The 23,324-nt window shown below is 46.9% G+C and overlaps 2 protein-coding genes across 21 annotated transcripts; one reads left to right on the top strand and one right to left on the bottom strand.

Moving 5' to 3' along the window:
- Positions 1–409: 409 nt before the first annotated feature.
- LOC307222460 (elongation factor 1-alpha 1-like) lies at positions 410–13,984 on the bottom strand. Of its 9 annotated transcripts, none has more exons than XM_079987762.1 (8): positions 13,898–13,984; positions 10,772–10,935; positions 9,276–9,455; positions 8,502–8,798; positions 7,621–7,771; positions 6,903–7,159; positions 2,209–2,443; positions 410–742 (listed from the first exon to the last, which is right to left on the bottom strand). In XM_079987762.1, the coding sequence occupies exons 2-8, from the start codon at positions 10,913–10,915 to the stop codon at positions 621–623; spliced, it is 1,386 nt and encodes a 461-aa protein (XP_079843888.1). In that variant the 5' UTR covers positions 10,916–10,935; positions 13,898–13,984; the 3' UTR covers positions 410–620. The 9 variants fall into 9 exon arrangements, with proteins under 9 accessions (XP_079843888.1, XP_079843885.1, XP_079843886.1 ...); XM_079987759.1 differs by lacking the exon at positions 13,898–13,984 and adding an exon at positions 12,221–12,320 and having other exon boundaries at positions 10,772–10,975; XM_079987760.1 differs by lacking the exon at positions 13,898–13,984 and adding an exon at positions 12,221–12,319.
- On the top strand, positions 9,249–22,663 carry LOC307222457 (cyclic GMP-AMP synthase-like). Of its 12 annotated transcripts, none has more exons than XM_079987746.1 (7): positions 9,249–9,336; positions 14,978–15,234; positions 15,606–15,883; positions 18,013–18,244; positions 18,740–18,985; positions 19,781–19,871; positions 21,041–22,663. In XM_079987746.1, exons 2-7 carry the CDS (start codon positions 14,979–14,981, stop codon positions 21,492–21,494), a joined length of 1,557 nt encoding a protein of 518 aa, XP_079843872.1. In that variant the 5' UTR covers positions 9,249–9,336; position 14,978; the 3' UTR covers positions 21,495–22,663. The 12 variants fall into 12 exon arrangements, with proteins under 12 accessions (XP_079843872.1, XP_079843873.1, XP_079843867.1 ...); XM_079987747.1 differs by lacking the exon at positions 9,249–9,336 and adding an exon at positions 12,339–12,432 and having other exon boundaries at positions 14,975–15,234; XM_079987738.1 differs by lacking the exon at positions 9,249–9,336 and adding an exon at positions 13,433–13,464 and having other exon boundaries at positions 14,975–15,234.
- The last annotated feature ends 661 nt before the right edge of the window (positions 22,664–23,324 follow it).

Raw genomic sequence — 23,324 nt, 5'->3', positions numbered from 1 at the left:
ATGCATGGCTGTTCATGCTCTCTACTTTTTAAAGTACGGCTGGGTACATTTAGGTTAGACCTAGATTGTAGAATCATCCTCTTACTCCCTTCTCCTACAAGCAGAATCCTCATAGTTGCTAATGCAGTAAAATAACACTAGCATTTGTTTAGTGCTGTAGATGCAGTTTTTAAGAAGTCTCCAATCCTATGCACACTTACCTGGAAGCGAGTTCCATTAAACTCAGTGGACCTTACTTTTGAGTAGACATGCAGGATTGCACTGAGAACCACTACAGTCCTTAAAACTAAGGATTATAAAGAGGCCAATATATTCTCTTCCTCCCCTCCACCCAACTGCAAATTGTACATTTGGACACAAGTATTATAATCTGGTTATGGATGCTATAACAATGGAGAAACATGGCAAATTAGATGCACATTTTTATTTTTATATATTTAAGGCTTTTTAAACCCACCGCCCACACAGAGTGTCCAGTTTCCTTCAAGATCCTCTTCCGCTGCATGGCAGTGCTCAGCCATCAGTCCAGTTTGAGTGAGGCCAGGCTCCAGTCAGGGATCAGAAAGAACCTAAGCACCAGCTGTTGGTGCTGGGGGGGGGGGGGAGGAGCAAGAAGCTGTTCACTTTTTACTGGCCTTTATGGCAGACTTTGTTATTTTAGCTGCCCCACTAGCCTTCTTCTCCACAGACTTAATTACACCCACGGCCACTGTCTGCCTCATGTCCCGAACAGCAAAACGACCTGCCAGAGAGAAGAGATCTCATTAGGGCACAGAAAGTTCAACACAGTTTCTGGAATCCTTTTACCTATGACCAACAGGTTTGAACTGCCATGGCTTAACTGCAGTTGCCAAGTTTGAGATTTGTAGCTTCACTCACAGAATTACCAGCTCCTAGTATTCCTTAGGAAGAAGGACTGATTATTAAACTAGTTTTTAAAGCTGTCACATAGATGTAGCTATAAATGGCTGTAGAATGCAAAACTGCAAGTTAGAAGAGTGCAAGCAGCAGCCTTCCTAAAAGCCAGAAATAAATGCCTAACGGAAGATGGGGGTAACCTTTGGTCTGCCAGATGTTGCTGCACTACAACTCCCTTCAATCCTAGGAAGCATGGCCAGGGATTATGGAAGTTGTAGTTCATCAGCATCTGGAGGGGTAAAGGTTACCTACTCTTGGCCTACCCACTCATATCATACAATAGCCACTAATATTTAGCATGTGGCACATTTAATAGGAGGATACAGTTAAAGATCATCACTCACTGCCAAGCTTCATCACAACTGACCACAGAATGATTCATTATTTGTTTATTTGGACGATTTATGTGCACTGTTTTCAAGTTCAGTCTACTCAAAACAGCTACTGAGGCAGACAGGAGAGGCCTGAAAGAAGACTCCTAAACAGACCCAGGAGGTCCTACAGAGGCAGTTATTCTTAGCAGAAGAATACCCTTACATGAGCAACACACATCAAGTACAAACCTACTCAAAACTTCCTGTTATAGCAAACTCTCAAACCACATTCTGCACCCACTCCCACAATTCAGCCTCACATCCTCAGTCAAGGGCAAGATGTACTGGGTACAGACTTAGCTACCCAAAAATCTAATTTTTCAGTCCATTTTTAAAAATTCCAAGTTGCTAGCCCTCATGGCTGTTGTGGTATGTGCACATGCACAATGCCCCTTAGTGCCAGATGAAAGCAGGAACATAGGATGCTGCCTTATACCACTGGCCCATCAAACTCAGTACCGTCTTCCCTGACAAGCCATGGTTCTCCATGGTATCAGCCAGTGAGTTTCTCTTCCAACCTTACCTGGAGATGCCAGGGGTTGAACCTGTGACCTTCTGCATGCAAAGCAGATGCTCTGCCCAGCTCAGGGCCTAGGCATAGCTGAATGACCTGAAAAGGCCCTTGCGCAACCTAGACCCTCACCCTTCCACATAATGAGAAAAACCAAAATGATGCCCATTAAAATGGAAGTACGGACACTTTTGCATGATGGTTCCCAAGACCAAGCAGCAGGCTTTCATCTGTGTTTGTTTGTTTTTTTAATACATTTGGAAATCATTTTGAATCAAGATAGTGGACTGAACTTTTCTAAGCTACACCAATTTCAAAACTGCCCTGATGTTTTAGATTTTTAGAATTCCTAGCCAATCCCAGATATGAGGCCATAAGTCTCTGATAAATGTGCTGCAAACTTACCAAGAGGTGGGTATTCAGAGAAGCTCTCCACACACATGGGCTTGCCAGGGATCATCTGAACAATGGCCGCATCGCCAGTCTTCAGGGATTTGGGGTCATCCTCCAGCTTCTTGCCAGACCTGCGGTCAATCTTCTCCTTCAGCTCAGCAAACTTACAGGAGATATGGGCTGTGTGGCAGTCCAGGACTGGGGCATAGCCTGCTGAGATCTGGCCCGGGTGGTTCAAGATGATCACCTACAACATCAAGGTCAAGGAGGAAGAACATGTAGGACTTCGGAACACACTCACTCTACCTGTGCAGCAGCCTTTCCCCAACTGGGTGCCCTTCAGATGTTTTGGACTACAACTCCCATCAGCCCTGGGAACATGGGAGATGGCCTTTTCAGTGGCTGCTCCTAAACTATGGAACTCCCTCCCTGGTGAAGCTAGATTGGCACCCTCCTTGCTCTCCTTCTGCTGGCAGGTAATTTTTTTTTGCTCCAATAGGCTTTTAGGAATTGACTGCTTTTTATAATAATAATAATAATAATAATAATAATAATAATAATAATAATAATTTATTATTTATACCCCGCCCATCTGGCTGAGTTTCCCCAGCCACTCTGGGCGGCTCCCAATCAGTGTTAAAAACAATACAGCATTACATATTAAAAACTTCCCTGAACAGGGCTGCCTTAAGATGTCTTCTGAATGTCAGGTAATTCTTTATCTCTTTGACATCTGATGGGAGGGCGCCACTACCGAGAAGGCCCTCTGCCTGGTTCCCTGTAGCCTCACTTCTCGCAATGAGGGAACCGCCAGAAGGCCCTCGGCGCTGGATCTCAGTGTCCGGGCTGAACGATGGGGGTGGAGATGCTCCTTCAGGTATACAGGACCGAGGCCGTTTAGGGCTTTAAAGGTCGGCACCAACACTTTGAATCGTGCTCGGAAACGTACTGGGAGCCAGTGCAGATCTCTCAGAACCGGTGTTATGTGGTCCCGGCGGCCACTCCCAGTCACCAGTCTAGCTGCCGCATTCTGGATTAATTGCAGTTTCCGGGTCACCTTCAAAGGTAGCCCCACGTAGAGCGCGTTGCAGTAGTCCAAGCGTGAGATAACCAGAGCATGCACCACTCTGGCGAGACAGTCCGCGGGAAGGTAGGGTCTTAGCCTGCGTACCAGGTGGAGCTGGTAGACAGCTGCCCTGGACACAGAGTTAACCTGCGCCTCCATGGACAGCTGTGAGTCCAAAATGACTCCCAGGCTGCGCACCTGGTCCTTCAGGGGCACAGTTACCCCATTCAGGACCAGGGAATCCTCCACACCTGCCCGCCTCCTGTCCCCCAAAAACAGTACTTCTGTCTTGTCAGGATTCAACCTCAATCTGTTAGCCGCCATCCAACCTCCAACCGCCTCCAGGCACTCACACAGGACCTTCACCGCCTTCACTGGTTCTGATTTAAAGGAGAGGTAGAGCTGGGTGTCATCTGCATACTGATGAACACCCAGTCCAAACCCCCTGATGATCTCTCCCAGCGGCTTCATATAGATGTTAAAAAGCATGGGGGAGAGGACGGAACCCTGAGGTACCCCACAAGTGAGGGCCCAAGGGTCTGAACACTCATCCCCCCCCACCACTTTCTGAACACGGCCCAGGAGGAAGGAGCGGAACCACTGTATAACAGTGCCCCCAGCTCCCAGCCCCTCTAGACGGTCCAGAAGGATGTTATGGTCGATGGTGTCAAAGGCCGCTGAGAGATCCAGCAGAACTAGGAAACAGCTCTCACCTTTGTCCCTAGCCCGCCGGAGATCATCAACCAGTGCGACCAAGGCAGTTTCAGTCCCATGGTGAGGCCTGAATCCCGATTGGAAGGGATCCAAATGGTCCGTTTCCTCCAGGCGTGCTTGGAGTTGTTCAGCAACCACCCGCTCAATCACCTTGCCCAAGAATGGAAGATTTGAGACTGGGCGATAGTTGGCCAAATTGGCCGGGTCTAAAGATGTTTTTTTAAGAAGCGGTTTAATGACCGCCTCTTTCAGCGGGTCTGGGAAGGCTCCCTCACAGAGGGAAGCATTCACCACCCCGCAAAGCCCATCGCCCAGCCCTTCCCGGCTCGCTTTTATCAGCCAGGATGGGCAAGGATCAAGAAGACAGGTGGTCGGTTTCACTCGTCCAAGCAGCCTGTCCACATCCTCGGAGGTAACAGATTGGAATTGATCCCATATAACAGGACCAGACAGAACTCTAGCACTCTCCCGCCCTGGCCCTGCTCCCACTGTGGAGTCTACTTCCTTCTGAATCTGAGCGATTTTATCTGCAAAAAACTTTGCAAAAGCATTGCAGGAGATCTTGGGGTCCCTACCAGGCCCCGGTGGTACAGGTGGTTCCGATAAACTGCGAACCACCTGAAAAAGTCTCCTGCTGCTGTTTTCTGCAGATGCAATGGAGGCGGCGAAGAAGGCCCTCTTCGCCGTCGCCATTGCCACTTGGTAGGCTCGACGTTGAGCTCTAACCTGTGTCCGGTCTGATTCAGAATGAGTTTTCCGCCACCGGCGCTCTAGCCGTCTCAACGATTGTTTCATCACCCTCAGCTCCGGGGAGAACCACGGGGCTGTCCGGGCTCCATGCAATCGGAGAGGGCGCTTCGGAGCCAGACAGTCAATAGCCCTGGTTAACTCCGCATTCCAGCGTGCCACCAGGGAATCAGCTGAAAGGCCATCAACTTGGGATAAAGCATCCCCTACCACTCTCTGGAAGCCAATTGGATCCATTAAGTGGCGGGGGCGGACCATCCAAATCGGTCCCACCTCCCTGCGGAGGGGAAGGGTTGCGGAGAAGTCCAGTTGCACCAGGAAGTGATCTGACCATGGCACTTCTTTTGTTTCGCTTTTAGTTAATGTCAGATCACCAACATCCGTAGAGGTGAACACCAAGTCTAAGGCATGTCCGTGGCTATGAGTTGGGCCAGACTTATTCAGGGACAGCCCCATGGAGGCCATGCTTTCCACGAAGTCCCGAGCTGCCCCTTGTAAGGTCGTGTCGGCATGGATGTTAAAATCCCCCAGGACAACCAAGCTAGGTGTCTCCAGGAGCATATCCGCCACGACCTGAAGCAGCTCGGGCAGGGAATCCTTGGTGCAGCGGGGAGGTCGGTACACCAGTAGGAATCCTGTACTGCCCCTATTGCACAACTTCCAGAACATGCACTCAGAAAACTGGGTCTTCCCAATAGGACGCCTGGTGCAGACTAATGACTTCCTAAAAATCACTGCAACCCCCCCTCCCCGCCCACATGACCTGGGTTGCTGTGCGTAAGAGAAACCTGGTGGGCAAGCAGCGGCAAGGACAGGCCCATCTGCCTCATCCAACCAGGTCTCTGTCACACATGCCAGGTCAAATCTTCCATCCACAATCAGGTCGTGGATGGCAGTGGTTTTATTCATCATTGACCTGGCATTGCACAGCAACACTTTCAGGTCATGTGGGTTTCCCTTGCTGATTACTGTATCCTTCCGGTCAGGACCAGACCTGGAGGCAGGGATAGTCCTCAAACAACGACTAAACCTGCCTCCTCGGTAATGACATGGTCTGGTCTTAGCATAACTCCTCCTCCTGCCCGTGATCACTGAAACTCCTCCTCCTGCCCGTGATCACTTATGAAAGAGCTGGTGCCGTACTGGTTTTTACTGTAATTATTTGTAAGGTTTTAAATAAATTGTATGTATGTATATAGCTTTTTGTTCTATCAGTGTTTACTTTTTAAATGATTGCTTTCCCCCCTTTTTTGCAGTTCTTATTTTTACTTATTTTAAGGCACCTTGAGTCCTGTTCTATGATGATGATGATGATGCTACACAGCAGAGGCAGGAAACTGCCCACTTGACATTGGATGATTGTTCAACTTCAACAGATTCCTCTTGCTGTTTATGCAGTATTCCACAAGCTTTGTTTTCTTCTCTGAATGCCATGCCACCTGGGGCAGAGCCCATGGGGAATGGAATGGCATTATGAGTTACTGTATCAGCCATGTTGATCCTTGATTCTGGCCCTGATTTTAAGGTACTTAACCTGGGCAGACTGGAAATGAGAATTGAGCATCCAATGAAGCTTGGCCTTTTTACACCTGATCTGGGAGGGTGGGGCCTCAGGCTGCTGAGGTGGGATTGAGGAGGGAGTTGTTGCTCTTATTGCTAGGTTGTTGTTTTTGTATTGTTTGCTGTGATGTATGGGAATTGTTTGGTTTTGTTTTGTATTTTTGAATTTACTACTGATGTCTACTTTTGTTATGTTGTAGTTATGTGTTTATTCATTATGTAAGCCGCCTTGAGCATGGCTTGAACTGTGGAAAGGCAGCATACGTTTGTATGTATGATTGATTGACAGGTAGTAAGTTGGCCTGTGCAGGTGTGGGGAGATAAAGGCCTGGCCCACCAGGCCAAAAAGGTCCCCCACCCCTGCTTTATGGAGTTACAAGGATGTGCAACCAAGCATTATGGGAAGGGCTGCAGCTCAGTGGAAGAGCATCTGTATACAGAAAGTCCCCAGTTCAATCCCCAGCAACTCTAGGTAGGACTGGGAGGGAAACCAGGCCCAAATCATGGAGACCTGCTGCCAGTCAGTGTAGACCATACCAAGCTAAATGGACCAATAAGTGACTAAATATGGAAGCTTCCTCTATCTCCCAAGACCCCTCTGGCCCTGCCCACCCCTCACCTGGGCTGAGAAGCTGCCTGCCTCCATGGGGGGGTCGTTCTTGCTGTCCCCGGCCACGTTCCCACGACGGATGTCTTTCACCGACACATTCTTGACATTGAAGCCCACATTGTCTCCTGGCAGGGCCTCCGCCAGCGCCTCGTGGTGCATTTCCACAGACTTCACCTCTGTGGTGATGTTGGTGGGGGCAAAGGTGACCACCATGCCGGCCTTCAGGAACCCTGTTTCCACCCTGCCCACTGGGACAGTGCCAATGCCTAAGGGTAAAGCAACAGGGTTACCCACTGAGCTGCACAGCTAATGGCCTGACAGAGTTACTCCAAGCTCTGCCTCATAGAACAGCAGCCGTCCCCAGTCGAGTAGTGAAAAATATGGCCTAGTCAGCCTCAGGCAACCCACTAGGCTTCCATATGTAAAGTAGTACTATTTAACACTTAAGAATTGGTGGCAGAGTTTGTGTTTCTCCTCTTCCATCCCAGTCTCTTTCCCCTGGTGTGCCATGGCTTTTAGACTGCAAGCCTTCAGTTGATTCTATGTAAGCTGCTCCAGGAGCCTTTTTGGCAGAAATGCAGGCTACAAATGCAGACCAGCAAGGACTTGGAATTCTTCCTGAAAGCTGGAATATTTGCCTGCATTGAATCACTGCACTGTGCATAACTATTGAAGCGCAGGTCAATATCCTTTTACATTATTATCCCACTTGTACAATAATGCATACCACCAATCTTGTAGACATCCTGCAGAGGAAGGCGAAGGGGCTTGTTAACAGGGCGGGAAGGAGGGATAATAGAATCCAGAGCTTCCAGCAAAGTGGTGCCAGAGGCATTGCCTTCCTTCCGGGTGATGCTCCAGCCCTTGAACCAAGGCATCTGCCAACAGAGATGAAGAGCATGTGCAGTTTTGAGCATGCCTGCAAATATTTGTGACAGCCTGAAGTCACATCATGCAATTCTACAGCTGGAGACCTCTTGGTCTTTGGAAGGGGGCATGTTCTCCTGTCTCTCTCCTGGGAATGTGTTTCCAGTTTTTAGGAGGGGGTAGGAACAAGCTTGGCTAGTCTAGGCTTAATCCCTGGGATCTGCAATTGGGAGCTTACCAAAGACTTCCTTCATGGTACTCTGGAGAACTACTGCCAATCTATGTTAGCCAAAGTGGGTCAGGTGGGCAAACAGCCTAACTCAGTATGAACAGGGCTATGTGTCTTCTGCAATTCCACTGGATGTGGAATTCAGCTTACCAAAAGCCTCAGATTTATTTTCAAAGGAGGGGGGAAATGAACTTTCTAGTTCTTATGACTGCAGAGGTATGTTTGAAAGTGGGCACAAGATGTCTGCTTAAATCTCCAATGCCAGAATAGATGCTTAAGTAAGATTTTTAGACATGGGATAAAGAAAGGATGAGGTCTTACGCCCTCCAGATGCTTGACTCCAAGTCCCATCAACCCCAGCAAATACAGTCAGGAATGATGGGCATTGTAGTCCAACAGCATCTGGAGGACCACAGGTTTGTGCTGGAGAAATACTACTGACCTCATCAATCTAAACTTCCCTACTGAGTAGGTTTGAGGAAAGGGGAAGAAAAATACTGTAGGCTACTCACATTACTGCTGGGCTCCAACATGTTGTCTCCATGCCACCCAGAGATGGGCACAAAGGCTACAGTGACTGGGTTGTAGCCAATCTTCTTGATGTAGGCACTCACTTCCTTAGAAATCTCCTGGTAGCGCTTGCTGCTGTAAGGAGGCTCTGTAGAGTCCATCTTGTTCACCCCAATGATGAGCTGCTTCACCCCCAAAGTATAGGCCAAAAGGGCATGCTCACGGGTCTGCCCACTCTTGGAGATGCCAGCTTCAAACTCACCCATGCCAGCAGCCACAATCAGCACTGCACAGTCAGCCTGGGGAGACCAAGAGACAGCTCTGAAATACTGTCTGGTGTCTAGGGACTCCCAAGGAGTCAGGGTAGAATCTAGGGCACAGTTAGAGCAAACTAATATGCCAGGTGTAAGTCATTTACATTCATCTAGAAACTATTAGTGCCATGAAATTGGATACAAATCTCTAATGGAGTTTCAAGAGTCCTCAGCAAACTACAACCCATGAGGTTGTGTTAGGGGAAAGGTTTGATTTCCAGACTTTTTATCATCTTGGTAGCCCTCCTCTGCACACGTTCGTTTGCCAATATACTTCTCAAACTGTGGCACCCAGAGCTGGCCACAGTACTCCAGATATGGTTTGACCAAGCCTTGATCGAGGCTTTAAAAAAAAAAATGTAAGTTACATTTTACTTTGCACTGTTTTGCAAAGAAAAAAGCAGCAGCCATAACTAATGGCACACGTTTCCTCTCCATGGGAGTGGAAGGCTGCAACCTTACCTGAGAGGTCCCAGTGATCATGTTTTTTATGAAGTCCCTGTGGCCGGGAGCGTCAATGATGGTAATGTAGAATTTGCTGGTTTCGAACTTCCACAGGGAGATGTCGATGGTGATCCCTCGCTCCCGCTCAGCTTTCAGCTTGTCCAGCACCCAGGCATATTTGAAAGAGCCTTTCCCCATCTGTAAGGAAGAGAGAAAACTACTTTTAGCAACCAAACTATACATGATGCAAAATGCATCATCAGGAAGTCCAACTTACTTTGTTTTTTTTAATTAACTGCATGCACAGATGGCGATGGGGTCGGGGGAAGCTATAATTAGGACTGCAGTGCAGCACATAGGGAGATTTAATCTTTTCATTCTCTACCACATTCCTTATTAAAATGGCATACCTACTCACTGCTGTAGGAGCTGTTTCTTTCTGGAATTAATAGCATGCGAGGGGGATTTTCAAAATGATTGTAACAGGGTTAAAGGTAAAGGTAAAGGTACCCTTGCCCGTACGGGCCAGTCTTGACAGACTCTGGGGTTGTGCACCCATCCCACTTAAGAGGCCAGGGGCCAGCGCTGTCCGGAGACACTTCCGGGTCACGTGGCCAGTGTGACATCGCTGCTCTGGCCAGAGCCAGAGCCAGAGCCGCACACGGAAACGCCGTTTACCTTCCCGCTGGTAAGCGGTCCCTATTTATCTACTTGCACCCGGAGGTGCTTTCGAACTGCTAGGTTGGCAGGCGCTGGGACCGAGCAGCGGGAGCGCACCCCGCCGCAGGGATTCGAACCGCCGACCTTTCGATCGGCAAGCCCTAGGCGCTGAGGCTTTAACCCACAGCGCCACCTGCGTCCCATCGCCACCTGCGTCCCATGTAACAGGGTTAGAAAGGGTTAACTCTTCTCCATGGTCATATACCAATAATAGCCTCTTAAGTGAATTTAAATAGTTTGTTAAAACAAAACAAAACCCTGATGTGCTTGCTGCTACGCATTTAACATCTAAGCCAGCTTTCTCCTGAATCTTGTGCAGTTGCAGGAGGTAGATGTAGCTGTGTGTAAGAGCTTGTTAATATATTGCTACCAGCCACCCCAAACTCAGCCAAGCGGTAGCAAGATTTCAGGGGTCTTGGCACTTAACCAGGCATGGCAGAGCCTGTAGTATCTTTAAGATATATAGTTTTATTTACACATACATACACCTTAGCCTTGAAGATGGAGGCTACATTAAGTTAAGTCAGCATCTTAAAAATAAATGCACACTATTTCCAAAACACTCCAGCAGGGTGAGAAGATGACAGACAAGGGGAGACAGGATTCCTGGAGCAGCCAGTGATTAATTAAAAATTAAAAAAAAGTAGTAGCAGTGCCAGAGGTTCAAAGCTACCCCAATATTACCCAATAATACCCCTAATTGTGCAATCACAATCAAGGAAGTAGGAATGCCCTCTGCATGTACCTAGAGGCACTGTCTTTCATTCTAGGCCTGAGCCCTAGCATGAACTCACCTCAGCTGCCTCCTTCTCAAATTTCTCTATGGTACGCTTGTCTATGCCTCCACATTTGTAGATGAGGTGGCCTGTGGTGGTCGACTTGCCAGAGTCCACATGCCCAATAACCACTATGTTGATGTGGGTCTTCTCTTTGCCCATGGTGACGAGGCTGTGGGAGCCTGTAAGGATTGGAAGCAAGAGGACAAAGCCCAGATGTACCTGGAAGAGGGGGGAAAGTCTACAAACATGGTTCAAACTGCAGCTACACAACAACATTTGCAGGCCGCCAGCTGCAAATAAAGGACTCTGGAGTCCAAATTATGCCTCCAAATTTAACATCAAAGTTTTTCTACTATGCCTGCATGCTTTGCCCCAGCATTTTTTGGGGAGGGGGGCAGTAAGTAGAAGACAGTGGCCCCAATCAGAGGCTGCTAATTTAAGATGTCTATGCCCATCTGATATGGCAAAAAAAAACCCTATCCAGGCTTGAATTCTGGTGCATGCACCAGTTATTGGAGTGAGACCCATTTAGACCACTGTAAAGATGTGCAGTGAACACACAAACACACACACACACACACACAGCCAAGACAAAGCCTTGGATCAGAGAAAAGACCAGAAGGGAACAGAATAAGCAAGATGGGCAGAGACCCCCACCAGCAACTGGCACCTTCACTGGTCCAGTTTGACAGCCCTATATTCTGCATTATGTATTCAGAAGTAAGTCCTATTCAGAAATCCTATCCAGTTCAATGGGCACGAAGTAGGTGGGTTATGAGTCTACAATTTTAAGAACTAGGGAGTAAATCCTATTGAGCACAGTAAGTATGTATAGGATTGCAATGTTTAATCCCAAAGAAATTCACCCAAATAGCCACAGTTGGGGTGGGCAGGGAGCCAGACAGGGCAGGTCTCCTGCACCTTTAACAGGTATGTAGAATTGAGAATCTCTCCTCCGCAGGTGTGCCTGGGATAACAAGCTGCTAAATTCGCTCCCCCACACAGATATTAAAGGCACAGAAGCACAGCCCCTTCACCCAGCCACCCTAGTCGCAATTTCACGAATTGAGTCCTGCATGCACGCTACCGAGTACACCTCACCTCTCCCGACCCGAAAACCAAACGCGCCCTAACGGAAACCGAAGCGACTTCGAAGTCAAACCAGACCAGAGTCCCTTGACCTTGCTAAGATCAGCGGGGGAGACACACACACACACCCGGCCAAGCATCGGTTTTATCGGGGGGTCTTTGAAAAGAAACAACCCCCCCCCCCTTTCCAGCCTGCGTGTAAACGGATCAATTCGAATGAACCTCGTAAAAGACACCCAGCCCTTCCCACGAGCAGGTGCCAGCCTCGGCACGTGCAGAAGTGAGCCCCCCCCCCTCTTTGCAACGCACAAGTCACTCGCGAATAAAACGGGCTGAGAAATCCCGCCGAGTCCGCCCGCACAAACCCCGCGTCACCTTTCTCCACGTGTGAATCCCGAAGGCCCAATAAGCACGCAGTGCTTTGGTCCGCGGCTTTTAAGGCCTCAAAGGCGGGGCCGAGTTTGGGCAGAAACCAAAAATCCCTCCCCCCACCCCCCTCGCTTCTTTTCAGCCATCACAATGGATTGATGGGAGGGCTGGGGTGACGTGAAACAAGTTTTTAAAGGTGGAGGGACCAAACGAGAGAAGTAAGGTGACACTGGTGTTTCGGTGTACTTCGGAATTTGATTCTTTTTACAAACTCTTACTTTCCTGGAAAATGAGGGCTAGAGAGTTAAAATGATAAAATAATAAAATCAGACATTCCCTTCAGCTTTAGCGGTGGATCTGCTTCTCTACAGGGAAAAGGGTGCTATATGCGGCCACAATGCAGTGCAAAAACACGTTTTTGAGGCAGTGGCAAGGCCAGAGCTCCAACTCCCATCCGCTCCAGCTGGCATAGCTTGTAGTGTAGCAATATCTGGAGGGCCACAGGTTGCCCAGCTCTACTGTACAGTAAACCTGCATGAGTTCATGCTGCTCCTGCTAGACCAGGGGTGTGTGGTTCCATTGTTTAGGCTGTATAATACATTCAAATTCCTTAATTCACACATCTCGTAAGATCCATTAAGTTTGTATGAACAATGGCTACAAGTTCAACTTTCTTTAAGGATCCAGATATTTCCTCCAATGATTTAGGAGATGTCACTCATTGTCCCTTTTAATCTAACACCCAGGACCCAAGGTTTGACTAGCCACACCCATTTGTTATAGATCAGAACCAATAATTGCTCTAGGTTGATCAGTTTCCAGTAGAGTAGCTTTGTGGCACTTTAAAGCTTCACAAATTTATTATGAACAGTTCACAAAAACTAATACCATAATGAATTTGTTGGACTTTTAGGTCCCACAAGACTCATTGTTAGTTTTGCTAGATTGGTTAGTCACTCTTCCTGTAGAAAAATAATTAGGAAATGAACACTTTATCCTGAGTTCACACACACACACACACACACACCCCACACACCTTGCTCTTTAGGCAAAAAAGCTCTCAGAATAACATAACACATGAGGTAAAAGGAATTGAGATGGAGGAGGAAAAGCAAGTTCAAAGACAAATTATTCAACTTATAGAGAGTAGTTCATAACATAGTTCAAAGACAGAAGGTTTGGTGTAGCTGAGCATACATATGTTTACTCAGAAGCAAGCTTAGTCTGCATTTAATGGGCCTTACTCCCAAGTAAGTTTATTTTATTTCTGTATCAAAATATTTAGAGATCCCACTTTAATAAAAATACATAAATAAGGTGTGCAACATACAAAACAAGATAAAACATCAAACATTAAAAACTTCCTATGAAAAACTAGCTCCAGTAAACTCAGTGGCAAAGGATTGCTAAGAGGTTTAGCTATCTATATGGAAACCATCTAAAAATTTTACCACTAAAGACCAACCAAACAGACATGAATGAATCAACAAGCTTTTGAGTTTATCATAATTATTTATCAGCAAAGAAAAATGTTGGTTTTGTTTTGTTTTGTTGCAGAGATACAACATAGTATTTTGGGCATGATGAAAAAGCATCTGATGAGATATACCACTGCAAGGCTGAAGCCCTGTACCCATTTACTTAAACGTGAACCAAACTAGTTCATTTTGTAAATGGACTAACATGGAGTGGAATCAGTTCCTTTGGGGACATGTTGAACTTGAAATAGTTCCTTTTTAAAATGAACTTTCCAAGCTCCAAGCAGCCCTCCTGTCTGATCAGGAATGTTTGCTCCCTAACATTCTGAGGGTTTGGGTTTGACCGTTGGAAGTGGGCAGTTGGTGATCTCTGGGGTAAGTAAGGCTCCTTAGGAAACTCTTTGGGGTTGGGGAATTGCAAAGGCAGGTCCCTACTAGTGAATATAGGCTAGGGGGATTTAAATATAGTAAAAACAAAGAAGCCCAACGTCCTGATCAACTTCCCTACAAACCAAGAGTAAGTTCATTTAATACGAAACAGCTCCATCTTTATATTTGCTAGCCTTTTAGTGTCTCTTCACTTACTTGTCAACCATTATTTCAGTAATTTTATTGATATCTACTATGCTTTTATGCTCCACACACTTGTTGGTCTGTTTATATACTACAGTGGTACCTTGGGTTAAGTACTTAATTCGTTCCGGAGATCCGTTCTTAACCTGAAACTGTTCTTAACCTGAAGCACCACTTTAGCTAATGGGGCCTCCTGCTGCTGCCGCGCCGCCGGAGCACAATTTCTGTTCTCATCCTGAAGACAAGTTCTTAACCTGAAGCACTATTTCTGGGTTAGCGGAGTCTGTAACCTGAAGTGTATGTAACCTGAGGTACCACTGTATTCTCTTTTGTATGCTCGATGTTATTGCGGGAAAACTCACTTTTTAAAAGTCTGTCCTTGTCTCCTTCCTCTCACGCCAGTCTCCCTGCCAGGCCTGCCAAACATGCTGCTACTCCAACCACAGACTAAGCAAAATATTTCCTTAGCACCCACCCCTTGCTGCAGGATGTGAGATTCCTCAGGTAGTTTTAGGGCAGCCTGCCCCAAGGTATTTTGGACTACAGCTCCCATCACCCTCAACCTTCCACTGTGACGGCTGGGGCTGATGGGAGTTGGAGTCTAACACATCTGGAGGGCATCTGGTTGGGGAAGACTGGCTGCTAATCTTTCAACATGGCTTCCAGAGCAGCCTGTGAAACTAGGCCCGGTTATCCTTCCCATTCTCAGCAGCATGCCTGTCAGGAATGGCGAGAAGATGGAGAAGAGGTCTCAGAGTAAGAACAGAGGGAGGACATGCACAGAGACCAGCGATCGGGAGGTGCCTGGCTACAAAACCCCATTGCTATCAGCTGGAGAGTCCAAAGAGCCTGCAGATGGGAATCTTCAAAGTCCCAAGGTGCCCCAAATCCCTGAAACTGTGGAGCATCCTGGGACACCAGCCCCCTGGTCCAGACGGAGGGCAGACAGGCTCAAGCAGGAGCCGGCAGGTAGGTTATTATCTTGCTTATTTTATGCTCATTTTACTACTGGTGCCACTTTTGTATTAAACATTTTAGATCAGCCTTCTTTGACCTGGTTCCCTCCAGATGTTTTGGACTACAACTCCCAACAGCTCCAGCCAGCACAAGGATATTGACTCCGGTCTTCCCTGCCCAATGTGTATATTTGTAAAACATGCACAAAACCTCCAGATATTAAAAATACACCATTAATCTCACAAGAAAACTAATTTCATGTGGCAGCTGTTCCTGGAACCCCCCACTATCTTGGGAAGTGTGGAATGTAATCATCATCATCATCATCATCCTTAGCAAGCGAACTAAATACAATTATGATCCGAAATGTTTTTTTGTTCTAGCAGGTGATGGGTGGGTGTCCAAAGATGCAGAGACTTTGTCTGCAGTGGCTGTGGGAGGCAGAGAAGGAAACCACCAAACCCTGCAGGCAGAGAGCAACACACCGGTTCAAAAGAAGGCAAAGCCTCTGTCCCTGGAGGAGCCAGACACAGCCCAGGCAGCAGATGTGCTTGAGAACTTCCTCAGTCATTTTCTCACCTATCTGCATGATTGCCCAGACAGGCCTTACTTCAGGGACACCAGGGAACTCGTTCCAGGCAGCAGCTATGAGTATGAAAAGGTAATGTATAACAAATGCCAGGTAAGCAGCCTTATCCAAACCTGGGCAACCTCTCACTTGTAGTTGGGATGCAACCCCCAACATTCCTAGTCAGCTTGGCCAGTGGTCAAGGATGATGGAAGCTGAAGTCCAGCAACATCAGGGGACCCAAGTTGTAGAATAGGGCTGGGGAATCTGTGGTCCTCCAGATGTTGCTGGACTCCAGTTGCCATCAGACTCAGCCAGGCAACCAATGGTCAGTTTTTTTTGTCTTGTGAAGCAACCCTATTAGCGGATTAGCGGATTAGCGCTATTAGCGGCTTAGCGGCTATTAGCGGCAAAGAGGCTAAGCGGCTATTAGCGGCTTAGCGGCTTAGAAAAAGGGGGGGGGGCAAAAAAAATCGCAAGACTCGCAAGACGTTTTCGTCTTGCGAAGCAAGCCCATAGGGAAATTTGTCTTGCGAAGCGCCTCGAAAAACGGAAACCCCTTTCGTCTAGCGGGTTTTTCGTCTTGCGAGGCATTCGTCTTGCGGGGCACCACTGTACTCCTTAACTTAAAGAAAACAAAAGAGATCATTGTGGACTTTAGGAAATGTAAATTGAATATTCAGCCACTTATTATTGAGGGCAAGTGCGTGGAACAGGTCTCGGTGTTTCAATTTCTGGGAATGGAGTTGAGAGACGACCTATCCTGGGGAGAAAACAGCAAAGACCTGGTGAAGAGAGCACAGCAGAGGTTATATTTTCTGAGAATCCTCCGGAAAAACAATCTCTCAAAGGACCTGTTGATGGCATTTTACCATTGCACTGTGGAGAGCGTATTAACTTATGGTCTGTGTGTGTGGTTTGGGAGCTGCACGGCCAGGGAAAAAACAATGCTGTCCAGGGTTGTAAAGACTGCAGAGAGAATAATTGGGTGCACTCTTCCCACCTTAGATCAAATCTATGCTGCCAGGTGCCATAAGAAAGCGGCAAAGATAGCACAGGATGGTATGCACCCTGGAAATGATCTCTTTCAGCTTCTGCCTTCTGGAAGAAGGTATAGGGTTATAAAGGCCAGGACTCGCCGCCTGAAAAACAGTTTCTACGCAAATGCAATTCTGGTCCTAAACTCAGCATAAGGGGTCTCTATAGTATAGTGTATTTTAAAATGGGGTTTCAGAGTTTTTAGGGGTTTTTGAATGTTTTATGTAGTTTTGTAGTAGTTTTGTGTAGTTTTGTGTAGTTTTGTAGTAGTTTTATGTAGTTTTGTTGTAGTTTTTCAATTCCATTGTCCTGCATGGGACAATGACAATAAAGATATCGTATCGTATTGAAATAGTTAAACACCCCTTACTTATCTCAATACTGCTGCTCTGATCAAAACTGAGGACATCTCCGCCCCATAAAACTTCAGGAGATCGAGCCTCCTACACCTTGCCTAACTGGACTCTGAGGAGGAAAGTTCAAAAATCTCACCTAAGCAGCAAACTCACCATATGGCCTCAGGTGAGCTGCAAGCTCTCTCAGCCTCAGTCTGAAGCCATCTGCTGCATGGGGATTCAAATTGCAGGCAACAATCCATCACAGAGTTTCATTTGCCTAAGCCCATTAGAACCAGTGGGTATTGTGCCATATGAAGATTGTAATAGCAGTGTAACATAATGGCTGTAGATCAAACCACACCTAATAGACTTTTAATTTAAGCAATGGGAGGGAACCCTGTGGGTGCTACAGAAGGCCTCTGTGGGTGCATGTGCACCTGCAGGCCCCACATCAGTGACCCCTGTGCTGTAATAAATGCTTACTACTGCTACTTTCTGGTATTAAAATCCAAAAAGCAATATAATGCTGGTGAAGCATAACTGTCCAAATCAAGGAGTAAATCTTCAAGGAAGAATTAATCTCAAGGAAGCTGCCATCTGTCTCCTTACTGCTCTGCTGCTGCAACCGCCACTAACCTGCCCCACCCCCTGCAATGCAATTGGGCACACCTCCCATAATCTCAAACCACGGATCATACTGGCTGAGGCTGATGGGAACTGAAGTCCAACAACAGCAAGAAGGGAAGACCCCAGAGTCAGTGACAGGTGAGGCAGGGTTGGTTCTGTGCCTCAAGTCCTCTCCTTCCTTCCCTGTTGTCTTCAACAATGCTGTTGGTTTGCCTGCAGGTCTTGCATCCGGGCGAGTTTGAGGTGATGCTAAGCATCCTTGTCCCACAGGACGTCCAGTACACTGAAGTGGACGGCTATGGTGGCCTCTTTTACACCCTGGCTCTCTTGAGAAAGTCTCGCAGCTTCCCAGCAACGCTCCTTCTGGAGGATGGGAAGACCATCTCCCCACGGAACATCATGGAAGAATTCCGGAAACACGTTGACCAGTTTCTTAAAGTTTCTTATTCAGGTGTGGTTGCCAAACAGGGATTTGGGGTGAGGGTAGGAGGAAAGGATGAATAGCCAACATTGGAGTGGGGGTTTGTTTACAGACCCGAACCACTTTATACTGCACCCAGGCACCACACATTCCTGGGAGGCTTGTAAACATTGCCAGCCACAGCTTGCTGAACTATGCAGGCACCCCAAGCAACTCCCTGGGATACCTGGAATGCCCAACACACATTAAAAGCATATGACTTCCCCCAAAGAATCCTGTGAACTGTAGTTTCCACCTCACAGAGTTATAATCCCCAGCAAACCCATTTTCTGTAAACTGCTTAGAGATTTATTTATGTTTAAATTAAGTAGCTTATAAATCCTGCTAAATAAATTCATAAATTTGCTGCACACATGTACAGCAAATGGTGTACTGCATTTTTGGCTTGCATTTTTTGCTAGCGTTGCAGGCTGTTTGGCCCCCTGAGCTGCCTCAGTTGTTCACCTGGTCCATCTGGTCTCTCAGTGCCTTTTCCAGGTTGGCAGATGAGGCTGGAGAAGAAGAAGTCAAACTGTCCAGCAGTTCAGCTTGTAATGCTGGACAACCAAGGCGCCAAGTTCATGTCCTTGAACCTCGTCCCTGCTCTGGAGATGACTGGCCAATGGCCATGCATGAAAAAGGCGAAGGAGCTGATCAAGGGGAAAGAACTGCTTCACTTGATGAGGGTGTTTTATTTCATAGCTGAACAATCCCCCGGGAGGCACAACAAAGGTAACATAGCCCTCTTACCTCTGTCAGCCAACCTGGTGCCATCAAAGGGTTGTTAGGGGTAAATTTCAGGCTGGAGATAGAGGCAAAGGTTCCAGTTTCCCAGCAAACTCTTCCAATATGTAGGCTCAGCTAATGTTTCACCTAGATTCCCAGTTACACACGAACACACATGTCCCCATTAAGGATTTTATTTTTGTAGAAAATAACTAAACACGTCACATGTCAGCAAAGCACGAAACTTCTTGAATTTCCCCCAGAAATGGTAAATCTGAATTGTGTGGATGCTGTAAAAAATGTGCATGCATAAAGAGCATTGATCCCACACAACAAGCTCTCACCTGGAAGCAGGCCTGGACGGTGTTTAGCCCAGCTGATCTTGGAGCCCTGCTAGGCGGAAATTGCGGGCACTACAGCCAGGGAAGGGGCTAGGTGCAAGGAGGAATGCAGCAGTCATAGGAGCCAACTCCAGAGGACTGAGGTCCCTTTGCCCCCCCAAAAAAAAATATTTGAGGGGACCCCCCATTGATGGGCATTGCCATTCAAATGGTGTGTGTGCACCACGTCTTGTGATTGAGGGCGGGGCTTACCTGGGACCCCACAACATTCAAGTTGGCACCCCTCCACCACACCCTGCATAATTTAATCCACCTCTTTCATATAACATGTCTCCTGCCCCTAATTTTTTAAAAAAGCTGTACACCAGCAAACGTTTCCTTGTAAGGAGGTGTCTCCGGCTTCTTGATAATATTGATTACTGACACAGAGTGGTGTGTGTCTATGTCCTGTATATTTCAGAGACCTGGAGAATTTCATTTTCTCATGTTGAAAAAGAGATTTTGAACCTCAACAGCAGGTCCCAATCGTATCACAAGACGAAGTGCTGCAGGTATGTGTGCCTGGCAACATTGTTAGGGTTTGTGATTAATGAGGGCAGCACTTAGTTTCTGACATAGGTGCTGTGGGGGGAGGGGCATTGTGTATGCATGACTTCACGCACATGATACCCCTGCCAACCTGGCTAGGCCAGCTCAGACCGCCCCCCCTCCCCTGCCAGCCGTCTTGCCTATGTGAAAGGGGTGTGCGGGACAAAGATGCTTCGCCCTGCAATGTTCCTGGCAATCCTCAAAAGGATGTGGCAGAGTGAAGCATCTTTATCCTGGTGCATCCTTTTCAGGATCGCTGTGGATTTTGGGAGGGGGCTGCCCCCTTCTTGAAAATATTGGGGGGCTGCCCCCTGCCCCCCCAGTAGATGGCATCCCTGGCTTCCAAAATGAGATGGGCACCTGTACCAGCATTCCACAAATGGGGAGCCACTGCAGAAAAGGTCTGTTCTCCTGTTGCCACCCACTGGACCTCTCGTGGAATGGGCACACAAAGAAGCCTCTGTTCCTCTGTTTCAGCCTCCTCCCTCATGTCATCCTTCTGTTCCCCCCCTCCTTGTATGTCTCAGCCTGCCGTTCCATTTCTGAGCTCACAGAAGACTTAAGACTCATAACAGAAAGCCTGCTCTTTGGCAGGTGTCTTGGCTGAGATCTTGCAGTGCAGAAAGGAGTGTTGGACCAGGAGTGGCAATGTTTGGCATGGAGTGCCTTTGTGAACGGAAAGCTTACCTGCTGCATGTAGGGATGAGTGCTTCTTTTATGTGTGTGTGTGTGAGAGAGAGACAAACTGTTCCCTGCTGTTGGGTTACAAGAGAGTTAGAGAAATATAGTGTACAGACAAGTTCCAAGGCATAGTAGTCATATATTAGTAAAGGGAAGAGCAACTGCTCTGCCATCACTTTCTCCACCACCTTGCCCCCAAAAGTTTTCTCTTTTCCATAGTTCCCCTCAGCAGATATCCTCCATGTATGCTCTTGTGTGGATGACATACTGTATGGCCAGAGTGATATACCTCATGCCACAAGCCACAAGTCAAGTGACTACCCAAGTTTCAGAAATGATAACCATAGTTCATTGTATACAGAGAGATGGGGGTGGACATTGTTTGGGGAAAAGCTCTAAGAAAAGATATGAATGAGTCAGGCTAATGACTTGGGGGGGGGGTCTGTTCTAGGAAAGACTGCTTGAAGATGCTGGAGGACCTTGTGAATGCTCTCAAGATGGAATACCCTCAAATGTTGGGTCATCTGAGTTCCTACCACAGTCGGACGTCCTTCCTGCACACCCTGTGGGAGTGGAAGGCCGATAAAGACTGGAAGCCTTCTGAAGTCCCTCAGTGTTTCGAGAGGGTCTTGACCAATTTCATCCACAAGGTGGCCACTGCTCACCTGACCCACTTCTTCCTACCCAAATGCAACCTGTTTGGGGCAAAGTTCTTCCCGCCCACAAAACTGAAATTCTTATGGGCGCAGCTGAAGGAGAAGGAAGGAGCTATGAAGTCGTTCACTGTGTCCCGCAAGAGACGCTGTTCTGCCCTGATTGTAAATCCTGATATGACTTGGCCTCTCATGATTACCCTTGGCCTGATAGTTCTAGTGTCAGTCGTTCTCCCACAAACTGCAACTTAAAAATGTAGGGTTATCAGCTTCCACTGTTTGGTTTTCTGAACTGAGAGAAAATGTGTTTTAGGATATCTTTGTTAATGGCCAGTCATAGTCATCTCATCCTGACCCAGATAGCAACATTTTGATGTAATCCACAGCAGTACTTTAGAGGCAGTGTTTTAAAGGATGGAATTTGTGTGGGAAATGTGTCACTGGGCTGGAAAATCCACATGGAGTTTTGGTTAAGACAAGAGATATGTGAGCAGGATAGCAGATGATTGTCAGCTCCTCCTCTTGGTCCTTCTTGCAAAATCTGTGGGGTTCTTTCTCTTGCACATTTTCCCCATGGAAGGGTTTTTGTTTGTTTGCTTGTTTTGCATCTCAAGCACTCCTGACTTTCATCAGAGATATATTATATGGTAACAGTGGTAGCACATGCAATGATCCTCAGTATTCCTGTTACACATTTATCCCTTGATGATTTGACCATATGAGGAAGACAAAATATATGAGTATATGGTGAAATAATATACCAGAGGAATGTAAATAGATGGCCTTATTCCTAGTATAAGACAGGCCAATTCCATTACCACTTTTGAACAGATCTCTGTATTCTGTTTAATTAGGAAATTACTTCTCCAAAAATGTTGATTTGTGGGTTGGTGCTCTGTCCTGAAAATTAATTTCTCTGTGTGTTTATGCCCATAACACCTAGTTAAAGCTACATCTGTGGCTCCAAGTTGCTTGGTCTTCTCAGTCACAATATACAGGATTTGATAAGGTACTGATTTGGCATTCAGCCTTTCCCAATCTGGTGCCCTCCAGATGTTTGGACTGCAACACAATCCCATTAGTCCCAGGCAACACAGGCATGTTTCCATCAGCCTCAGCATCATGCTTGCCAGGGCTGATGGGAGTTATAGTCTAAAATATCTGTAGGCATCAAGTTGGGGAAGGAAGGCTAGTACAGTATCACCACCTTTTACTTGCCTGGGTATTACTTCAGCTAGAAATGGGCTGCCTAGTTTGGTTTAGAGAGATCTCCGAGTTAATGAGTGGGATGAAAATAGTTTGTGTTTCGTTTCCTTCCTCATTGTTTTGTTTATTGGTGAGCTGTGTTGGTGTTCTGATGGATGGACTTTGTTTATTTCAAAACCAGAAAAAAATATAATAAATAGATTTCCTAAAGTTTATTTATGTGTTTGTCTTATTTATTACCTTTTTATCTGGCACAAGCACATCCAGGAAGCTTCACGGTGGAGTGGAGATTTGAACCAAAGTGTCTTTGGTCTTAATCTCAGTGTACCACACTGGCTGTCTATTCCCTCATTGCACAGCTAAAATTCCTCGAGAGGGGGAGAATGCCTTTTAAATCAGAGGATGCTGCAGCTAGACTGCTGACAAGACACCTGCTTATTTCAACTTAGTACTCCAATACCGCATCCTCTTAATTGGTTTCTCAGAGTTTCATGAGAAACAGCGTTTTTAAATCACTATGAAAATTGTAGCTCTAGGAGGGGACTAGAGGTCTCCTAACAACTCTCAGCACTAGTAACAACCTACAGTGCCCAGAATTCTTTGCGGGAAGCCATGTTTGTTTAAAGTGGTATGATACTGCTTTTAATGTATGGTGTGAATGTGGCCTTAGTTGAAAACAATCCTTAGTCTATTACAGCCAAAAAACGCAGAGTTTAGTGTAGGGTGGTCACATGTTGGACTTTACAGAGGACAGTCTTCTGTTTAAAGGACTTCTCAGGTTGAAAGGCTGTTCAGTCCTAAGGATAAATTGTTCAGTTTAACAATAAATAACCCTAACAAGGGAGAGCTGGAGGGGCCTGGAAGTTGCCCATCCAC

Source organism: Podarcis cretensis (genome assembly GCF_951804945.1).
Source record: "Podarcis cretensis genome assembly, chromosome: 8".
Taxonomy (NCBI): Eukaryota; Metazoa; Chordata; class Lepidosauria; order Squamata; family Lacertidae; genus Podarcis; species Podarcis cretensis.
This window is presented reverse-complemented; position numbering and strand designations above follow the sequence as displayed.